Raw genomic sequence first — 11,046 nt, 5'->3', positions numbered from 1 at the left:
GGAGTTGTGATACTTAAACAAACCATTACTTAACACCGACCGAAATGTGTGTGTGTATGTGTATGTGTGTGTCTGTGTGTGAGACACACACAGGGGGAATGTACAAAGCTATTGGATGACTTTTTCCAAGTGATTTAAACCAAAAAAAAAACATCTTGTTAATATGCCACTAAACCTATTTCAATATAATTTGTAGAATAATAGTTCATGTTTTAAACAATATTACCTAAGTTTTAACAAACAAAAGAAGATCAATTCAAAACTATTTAAGTTATTTTTGACATCAAACTCCCAATAAAGAAGATAAATGATTAAGTTACGTATGTTGGTGAAGAAAATATAGTCTTAAGGAGTAATTAACACATATATTGGTGTCTTGGCGCAAATGTTATTTTTTGGTAATCTAAAATCCAATTTTTTTAAACAAATACATAAATCATTATTAATACACATATATTAGGGTCTTGGCAGAAATGTTACTTTTATTGTAATCTATAATATGAATATTTATGTCAGCAAACTCAGAATTATGATGATGATTTTTCATGAAACCTTTCCAATTATGAGGTTGTTATCTCAATATAATAAGTAAAATCATTGATTAATACAACTGGACTCGTAGAAGAACTAAACTGATTATTTCTCATTTGTCTACAAGATTATATAATAGGGAACTCAAATTAATTGGAGTTAAAAAATTCTTGCTTTATTTTTGATCGCAAGGTTATATCAGCAACTATAAACTTAAGGTTTAGTCGTACCTTTGAAATATCCTTTATCAATATTGGGAATAAATTTTGGTGCATTGTAAGCCTTAGGCCCTCAAGCGACTGTAAACTTTTTAGTCATACCTTTGAAATATACTTTATCAATATTGGGTAGACATTTTGGTGCAATGTTTATCTTAGGCATGCAGTCTTAAACCTAACAATTGTTTGTTTAATTTTATATTTATAATTTTCATAATTTTCTTTATAATTAACATTAATATCGATTAAATTAATTAATATAAGGTGAGGGTCATTTTTATAAACATCTAGCATTTATCACCAAAGATTTATAATATAGGTAATGTGTACAAGTGTAGTCTGAATAAACTTTAATTAACGAGTAATCATACACTACTTTGTATCGATGCACGAACACATAAAAAATGATAAGGGAGTGTTTCCTCACTAGTCTTCTAAAAGTATTGGTTTAAGATCTATCGAATTTCCTTCTAAGCCGTTACAGTGCCTATTATGATAGGTTTTGGAACCCCAGACATCTATCGGGTGTTTTATTATAACAGAGAACACCTTGTACACAAGCAAAGCGAGTTATGTTTAGATTACAATACATCCACTTGCTATATGTCATTCTACTCAACCACTTGTTATTACATTAACTACATGAAAACAAAACATGACATCATCAATATAAATTCACATGCAAAAGTGATGTGTGCAACATACATAACATCTACTTTGATACAAATTCCATTTGGAGAATACACGTGATAAAAACTATCAACAGGAAAACATAAAATTTAATATATATTTGCTATATGACGCTAAAAAGTCAAATAAGAAAACCAAATGTCCCATGAATGGTGATGCGTAAACGTAAGAAAGTCACATCCTAGATTTCAACGTATGAAAAAAGGAACCCGAAAAAACAACAAAATGGTTTGGAGGAGTGGAGAAATAAATAAATAAATAACCAAAATGTACCTAGTTTTTCATGCACAAGCAACGACTTGTGCGTTTATTTTGGGCTTTTTGTTTTTTATTTTTATATATTTATTTTTCAAGCACATGTGGTCTCTAATTTATGGAGTAACAAAATATTATAGTATTTGAAAAGAATCTAGTACCATCTTCGAATCTCTAAATACAATTCGTTTGGTCAACATATTTTTTATGTTTGGAACTAGACTAAAAGCTAATCTTTTAATGGCAGATTATGCACAAGGATCTAGTATCCAAACATAACATACCTGCAACAGTATTTGAAAAAGCAGTATCATTTTTTCTTTTGCTTTTTCATTTGGAGTAACAAATGTTTGTGTGCCTTACAACCAAAAGTATGGCACCGTGCATGGGCATCGCAAAGTCGCTTGTCATTCCTTATGAATGATGATGCATATGTATCGTTAAGTTACAAAATAAATATGATGATGTCCCCACTTCCAACTAGATTGGTAACAAGACATGCGATATAAATTCTCGACGAGCTAAGCGGACAAGAGAAAACACACTACTTTCCATCCATTACTCTAAACATTGGTTACTAACTTTCCTATTTCATATATCCACTATTAAAGATTAGCGATTTTTTAACCATGCCAGGAAAAGGAAATGCAGTTCTAAAAGGAGATTGCAAGGGTAAATGCCACCCGTCAACCATTAATGATAGATTTGTGGAGACAAGGACACATCATTTCATGGTTAATGGAAAGCCGTTGTATTTTAATGGCTTTAACGCCTACTGGTTAATGTGTATGGCTTCTGATCCATCTACAAGGGTGAAGGTCACAGATGCATTTCAAGAATCTTCCAAGATAGGAATGAACCTGGTTAGGACTTGGGCTTTTAGTGATGGTGGCAACAAACCCCTGCAAACCTCTCCCGGTTTTTACAATGAGGACATGTTTAAGGTAACTTTATCTATTATTTTAGCCTCTATTTTTTATTCAACATGATCTGTAAACATTAAAAAGTAATATCTTATCAACCATACGACAAATCGACACGGACATATTGAAATAAAAGTTAGTAATAATCAAGATCACAAACACTTTAACACCTCTGTTTTATGTTACTTGTGATAACCATCCACACATTTTAATTCCAGGGATTGGATTTTGTGATATCAGAAGCGAAAAAGTATGGGATTCACTTGATTCTCAGCTTGGTTAATAACTGGGATGATTTTGGAGGTAAAAAACAATATGTTCAGTGGGCAAGGGATCATGGAGGACAATACTTGAATAGTGATGATGATTTCTTTACTAACGTTGTAGTTAAAGGATATTATAAGAATCATTTGAAGGTATATATATGTTTGGGAAACAATGTTTCCATTATATCACAAAAATTTTCTACAACAGCTGTATGTACATTTTGTCAAAAAATTTGAGCATGTTGCAAATACTGTTTTGCTACAGACCATTCTTACGAGACGCAACTCAATCACCGGGGTTGACTACAAGGATGATTCCACCATCTTTGCATGGGAGCTAATGAACGAACCCCGCTGCCAGTCTGATCTATCAGGGAAATTTCTACAGGTTCTTGTTTTCTCTGTTTTCTCACAGTTAAGTTGTTCCTATGAGAAAATGCCCGAATCAATTATCTAGAAAGAAGGAAATCTTTTACTTTCAAATGATAGGAGTACATAGAGGAAACTGGTTTTTTATTAAACTATATGGTGCATAACCTATAACCATCGGTATCTCTTCTTTGTGCAGGAATGGATAGTAGAAATGGCAGCTGAAATAAAGTCCATTGATAAGAACCATCTTCTCGAAATCGGACTTGAAGGGTTTTATGGGGAATCAATGCCTGAAAAGAAGCAAAACAATCCGGGCTATGAAGTAGGGACCGACTTCATTACAAACAACGGCGTCAACAATGTGGATTTTGCTACAATCCATCTGTATCCCGACCAATGGTATGATCGAGTCTATACCGACATATAAACTCCATCACAATGCTTTTGTTCGTATATATACTTTGCATGTCACGCTAGCCAACACCCGAACGTAGTTAGCATCCTAAAAATGTTTCATGAAATGCATGTTTCTTATTTATAACTAAAACAATCTTTTATGTTATTTAATTTTATTGAATAACATATGTGGGTATTTCGATTTTTGACTTAGGGTTCCGGGAGCTAGCGATGAAGCTCGAGCTAAATTTGTTGAAAAATGGATTAATGCACATATTGAGGATTGTGATTCCATCTTGAGAAAACCTTTACTGATTGCAGAATTTGGCAAGTCCTCTTGGTCTTCAGGTTACACCGTAGAAGCAAGGGATGAGTACTTTGGTGGGATATTCAACACGGCCTATGAAAGTGCAAGAAACCAGGGGTCGTGTTCAGGTACAACTTTTTGGCAAGTCATGGCGGAAGGAATGGATAACTGGGGTGATGGGTACCAAGTTGTCTTGGACCAAAACCCCTCCACTGCTGCAATAATTGCCAAGCAGTCTCAAAGAATTTCATCACTAAACTCTTCAACCAACCTAGAGTTCTCTCCCGTTGCTGTTGAAAAATAATTATGTTGGGTTCCTGAACAAATAATTATCCCTTTCGAGATAAAATGATATTTCTCTCTGCTGCGTTACTTACCTTTAGAAAATGTGAAGTTTAAATAGTGAAATGAAAATAAAGATAGAGGTAGCAACCATTTTGCATGAAACAAAATAGTTGCAGCCTATTAGTAATGTTGTACCGCGGGTAACTTCAACTCAGTATTGTTGGACGAAGTGTGAAAATTGATGCATTTCCTTTTTATCAATAAATATGGTAATATATGTAAGGTATTTTTACGTGTTTTCTTAGCTTTTGTCTATCTTTTCTTAATGTTATAAATATTTTGTCTATCAAACACACAAGTCACGTCAACATATGTGAATCCTTTTATATGTATTCAAACCACTTTTTGATCGCAAATCATCGACGAGAGGAATATTAGTATTAGTTGATAAGGGATACAGATCATGATATATCATTAAATATCTAGATTTTTGACCTAAATTTTGTATTACACTTGTGCCTTTGGGGTGGTGATACTTAAATGAACAAATATTTTCCCGAGTTTTATACTAAAAAGTCTCATTATTTTGGATTTTTTTTTTGATAAATTCATAAATCTTTTTTTTTTTTGAACAAAAAATTCTCGTTATTTTGGGAAAATCATATAATCTATCTTTCCCAATTAAAAAAAACTTTTTCCTTAATTTGGGCAAAATGTTAAACAATCAGGTTTATTCTATTAAAAAAAAAAAGATTTAGGACTTTATCAAAAAAAATCTCAAAATAATTAGACTTTTCTGCATGAAATACATACTTATCCTATTAATATTGCTTGACAAAGGATATAAGTCACGATATACCAATGATTATTATGCCTTTAGATCTTGATTTTGAATTAAAATTATGTTTGTGGGAGTTGTGATACTTAAACAAACCATTACTTAACACCGACCGAAATGTGTGTGTGTATGTGTATGTGTGTGTCTGTGTGTGAGACACACACAGGGGGAATGTACAAAGCTATTGGATGACTTTTTCCAAGTGATTTAAACCAAAAAAAAAACATCTTGTTAATATGCCACTAAACCTATTTCAATATAATTTGTAGAATAATAGTTCATGTTTTAAACAATATTACCTAAGTTTTAACAAACAAAAGAAGATCAATTCAAAACTATTTAAGTTATTTTTGACATCAAACTCCCAATAAAGAAGATAAATGATTAAGTTACGTATGTTGGTGAAGAAAATATAGTCTTAAGGAGTAATTAACACATATATTGGTGTCTTGGCGCAAATGTTATTTTTTGGTAATCTAAAATCCAATTTTTTTAAACAAATACATAAATCATTATTAATACACATATATTAGGGTCTTGGCAGAAATGTTACTTTTATTGTAATCTATAATATGAATATTTATGTCAGCAAACTCAGAATTATGATGATGATTTTTGATGAAACCTTTCCAATTATGAGGTTGTTATCTCAATATAATAAGTAAAATCATTGATTAATACAACTGGACTCGCAGAAGAACTAAACTGATTATTTCTCATTTGTCTACAAGATTATATAACAGGGAACTCAAATTAATTGGAGTTAAAAAATTCTTGCTTTATTTTTTATCGCAAGGTTATATCAGCAACTATAAACTTAAGGTTTAGTCGTACCTTTGAAATATCCTTTATCAATATTGGGAATAAATTTTGGTGCATTGTAAGCCTTAGGCCCTCAAGCGACTGTAAACTTTTTAGTCATACCTTTGAAATATACTTTATCAATATTGGGTAGACATTTTGGTGCAATGTTTATCTTAGGCATGCAGTCTTAAACCTAACAATTGTTTGTTTAATTTTATATTTATAATTTTCATAATTTTCTTTATAATTAACATTAATATCGATTAAATTAATTAATATAAGGTGAGGGTCATTTTTATAAACATCTAGCATTTATCACCAAAGATTTATAATATAGGTAATGTGTACAAGTGTAGTCTGAATAAACTTTAATTAACGAGTAATCATACACTACTTTGTATCGATGCACGAACACATAAAAAAATGATAAGGGAGTGTTTCCTCACTAGTCTTCTAAAAGTATTGGTTTAAGATCTATCGAATTTCCTTCTAAGCCGGTACAGTGCCTATTATGATAGGTTTCGGAACCCCAGACATCTATCGGATGTTTTATTATAACAGAGAACACCTTGTACACAAGCAAAGCGAGTTATGTTTAGATTACAATACATCCACTTGCTATATGTCATTCTACTCAACCACTTGTTATTACATTAACTACATGAAAACAAAACATGACATCATCAATATAAATTCACATGCAAAAGTGATGTGTGCAACATACATAACATCTACTTTGATACAAATTCCATTTGGAGAATACACGTGATAAAAACTATCAACAGGAAAACATAAAATTTAATATATATTTGCTATATGACGCTAAAAAGTCAAATAAGAAAACCAAATGTCCCATGAATGGTGATGCGTAAACGTAAGAAAGTCACATCCTAGATTTCAACGTATGAAAAAAGGAACCCGAAAAAACAACAAAATGGTTTGGAGGAGTGGAGAAATAAATAAATAAATAACCAAAATGTACCTAGTTTTTCATGCACAAGCAACGACTTGTGCGTTTATTTTGGGCTTTTTGTTTTTTATTTTTCAAGCACATGTGGTCTCTAATTTATGGAGTAACAAAATATTATAGTATTTGAAAAGAATCTAGTACCATCTTCCAATCTCTAAATACAATTCGTTTGGTCAACATATTTTTTATGTTTGGAACTAGACTAAAAGCTAATCTTTTAATGGCAGATTATGCACAAGGATCTAGTATCCAAACATAACATACTTGCAACAGTATTTGAAAAAGCAGTATCATTTTTTCTTTTGCTTTTTCATTTGGAGTAACAAATGTTTGTGTGCCTTACAACCAAAAGTATGGCACCGTGCATGGGCATCGCAAAGTCGCTTGTCATTCCTTATGAATGATGATGCATATGTATCGTTAAGTTACAAAATAAATATGATGATGTCCCCACTTCCAACTAGATTGGTAACAAGACATGCGATATAAATTCTCGACGAGCTAAGCGGACAAGAGAAAACACACTACTTTCCATCCATTACTCTAAACATTGGTTACTAACTTTCCTATTTCATATATCCACTATTAAAGATTAGCGATTTTTTAACCATGCCAGGAAAAGGAAATGCAGTTCTAAAAGGAGATTGCAAGGGTAAATGCCACCCGTCAACCATTAATGATAGATTTGTGGAGACAAGGACACATCATTTCATGGTTAATGGAAAGCCGTTGTATTTTAATGGCTTTAACGCCTACTGGTTAATGTGTATGGCTTCTGATCCATCTACAAGGGTGAAGGTCACAGATGCATTTCAAGAATCTTCCAAGATAGGAATGAACCTGGTTAGGACTTGGGCTTTTAGTGATGGTGGCAACAAACCCCTGCAAACCTCTCCCGGTTTTTACAATGAGGACATGTTTAAGGTAACTTTATCTATTATTTTAGCCTCTATTTTTTATTCAACATGATCTGTAAACATTAAAAAGTAATATCTTATCAACCATACGACAAATCGACACGGACATATTGAAATAAAAGTTAGTAATAATCAAGATCAAAAACACTTTAACACCTCTGTTTTATGTTACTTGTGATAACCATCCACACATTTTAATTCCAGGGATTGGATTTTGTGATATCAGAAGCGAAAAAGTATGGGATTCACTTGATTCTCAGCTTGGTTAATAACTGGGATGATTTTGGAGGTAAAAAACAATATGTTCAGTGGGCAAGGGATCATGGAGGACAATACTTGAATAGTGATGATGATTTCTTTACTAACGTTGTAGTTAAAGGATATTATAAGAATCATTTGAAGGTATATATATGTTTGGGAAACAATGTTTCCATTATATCACAAAAATTTTCTACAACAGCTGTATGTACATTTTGTCAAAAAATTTGAGCATGTTGCAAATACTGTTTTGCTACAGACCATTCTTACGAGACGCAACTCAATCACCGGGGTTGACTACAAGGATGATTCCACCATCTTTGCATGGGAGCTAATGAACGAACCCCGCTGCCAGTCTGATCTATCAGGGAAATTTCTACAGGTTCTTGTTTTCTCTGTTTTCTCACAGTTAAGTTGTTCCTATGAGAAAATGCCCGAATCAATTATCTAGAAAGAAGGAAATCTTTTACTTTCAAATGATAGGAGTACATAGAGGAAACTGGTTTTTTATTAAACTATATGGTGCATAACCTATAACCATCGGTATCTCTTCTTTGTGCAGGAATGGATAGTAGAAATGGCAGCTGAAATAAAGTCCATTGATAAGAACCATCTTCTCGAAATCGGACTTGAAGGGTTTTATGGGGAATCAATGCCTGAAAAGAAGCAAAACAATCCGGGCTATGAAGTAGGGACCGACTTCATTACAAACAACGGCGTCAACAATGTGGATTTTGCTACAATCCATCTGTATCCCGACCAATGGTATGATCGAGTCTATACCGACATATAAACTCCATCACAATGCTTTTGTTCGTATATATACTTTGCATGTCACGCTAGCCAACACCCGAACGTAGTTAGCATCCTAAAAATGTTTCATGAAATGCATGTTTCTTATTTATAACTAAAACAATCTTTTATGTTATTTAATTTTATTGAATAACATATGTGGGTATTTCGATTTTTGACTTAGGGTTCCGGGAGCTAGCGATGAAGCTCGAGCTAAATTTGTTGAAAAATGGATTAATGCACATATTGAGGATTGTGATTCCATCTTGAGAAAACCTTTACTGATTGCAGAATTTGGCAAGTCCTCTTGGTCTTCAGGTTACACCGTAGAAGCAAGGGATGAGTACTTTGGTGGGATATTCAACACGGCCTATGAAAGTGCAAGAAACCAGGGGTCGTGTTCAGGTACAACTTTTTGGCAAGTCATGGCGGAAGGAATGGATAACTGGGGTGATGGGTACCAAGTTGTCTTGGACCAAAACCCCTCCACTGCTGCAATAATTGCCAAGCAGTCTCAAAGAATTTCATCACTAAACTCTTCAACCAACCTAGAGTTCTCTCCCGTTGCTGTTGAAAAATAATTATGTTGGGTTCCTGAACAAATAATTATCCCTTTCGAGATAAAATGATATTTCTCTCTGCTGCGTTACTTACCTTTAGAAAATGTGAAGTTTAAATAGTGAAATGAAAATAAAGATAGAGGTAGCAACCATTTTGCATGAAACAAAATAGTTGCAGCCTATTAGTAATGTTGTACCGCGGGTAACTTCAACTCAGTATTGTTGGACGAAGTGTGAAAATTGATGCATTTCCTTTTTATCAATAAATATGGTAATATATGTAAGGTATTTTTACGTGTTTTCTTAGCTTTTGTCTATCTTTTCTTAATGTTATAAATATTTTGTCTATCAAACACACAAGTCACGTCAACATATGTGAATCCTTTTATATGTATTCAAACCACTTTTTGATCGCAAATCATCGACGAGAGGAATATTAGTATTAGTTGATAAGGGATACAGATCATGATATATCATTAAATATCTAGATTTTTGACCTAAATTTTGTATTACACTTGTGCCTTTGGGGTGGTGATACTTAAATGAACAAATATTTTCCCGAGTTTTATACTAAAAAGTCTCATTATTTTGGATTTTTTTTTGATAAATTCATAAATCTTTTTTTTTGAACAAAAAATTCTCGTTATTTTGGGAAAATCATATAATCTATCTTTCCCAATTAAAAAAAACTTTTTCCTTAATTTGGGCAAAATGTTAAACAATCAGGTTTATTCTATTAAAAAAAAAGATTTAGGACTTTATCAAAAAAAATCTCAAAATAATTAGACTTTTCTGCATGAAATACATACTTATCATATTAATATTGCTTGACAAAGGATATAAGTCACGATATACCAATGATTATTATGCCTTTAGATCTTGATTTTGAATTAAAATTATGTTTGTGGGAGTTGTGATACTTAAACAAACCATTACTTAACACCGACCGAAATGTGTGTGTGTATGTGTATGTGTGTGTCTGTGTGTGAGACACACACAGGGGGAATGTACAAAGCTATTGGATGACTTTTTCCAAGTGATTTAAACCAAAAAAAAAACATCTTGTTAATATGCCACTAAACCTATTTCAATATAATTTGTAGAATAATAGTTCATGTTTTAAACAATATTACCTAAGTTTTAACAAACAAAAGAAGATCAATTCAAAACTATTTAAGTTATTTTTGACATCAAACTCCCAATAAAGAAGATAAATGATTAAGTTACGTATGTTGGTGAAGAAAATATAGTCTTAAGGAGTAATTAACACATATATTGGTGTCTTGGCGCAAATGTTATTTTTTGGTAATCTAAAATCCAATTTTTTTAAACAAATACATAAATCATTATTAATACACATATATTAGGGTCTTGGCAGAAATGTTACTTTTATTGTAATCTATAATATGAATATTTATGTCAGCAAACTCAGAATTATGATGATGATTTTTCATGAAACCTTTCCAATTATGAGGTTGTTATCTCAATATAATAAGTAAAATCATTGATTAATACAACTGGACTCGTAGAAGAACTAAACTGATTATTTCTCATTTGTCTACAAGATTATATAATAGGGAACTCAAATTAATTGGAGTTAAAAAATTCTTGCTTTATTTTTGATCGCAAGGTTATATCAGCAACTATAAACTTAAGGTTTAGTC

At 32.2% G+C, this 11,046-nt stretch overlaps 2 protein-coding genes across 2 annotated transcripts; both read left to right on the top strand.

Annotated features, from left to right (window-relative positions):
* Positions 1-2,195: 2,195 nt before the first annotated feature.
* Positions 2,196-4,262, top strand: LOC145050839 (mannan endo-1,4-beta-mannosidase 4-like). Its single transcript, XM_078999032.1, has 5 exons — positions 2,196-2,638; positions 2,836-3,033; positions 3,149-3,271; positions 3,452-3,654; positions 3,866-4,262. The coding sequence occupies exons 1-5, from the start codon at positions 2,324-2,326 to the stop codon at positions 4,260-4,262; spliced, it is 1,236 nt and encodes a 411-aa protein (XP_078855158.1). The 5' UTR covers positions 2,196-2,323.
* Positions 4,263-7,336: 3,074 nt separating this feature from the next.
* On the top strand, positions 7,337-9,403 carry LOC145050838 (mannan endo-1,4-beta-mannosidase 4-like). Its single transcript, XM_078999031.1, has 5 exons — positions 7,337-7,779; positions 7,977-8,174; positions 8,290-8,412; positions 8,593-8,795; positions 9,007-9,403. Exons 1-5 carry the CDS (start codon positions 7,465-7,467, stop codon positions 9,401-9,403), a joined length of 1,236 nt encoding a protein of 411 aa, XP_078855157.1. The 5' UTR covers positions 7,337-7,464.
* Positions 9,404-11,046: the final 1,643 nt, after the last annotated feature.

The sequence above is a fragment of the Lactuca serriola genome, chromosome 5 (genome assembly GCF_051521515.1).
Source record: "Lactuca serriola cultivar US96UC23 chromosome 5, Lser_US96UC23_V15, whole genome shotgun sequence".
NCBI lineage: Eukaryota > Viridiplantae > Streptophyta > Magnoliopsida > Asterales > Asteraceae > Lactuca > Lactuca serriola.
The sequence above is the reverse complement of the archived record's forward strand: the minus strand, read 5'-3'. Positions and strand labels throughout refer to the sequence as shown.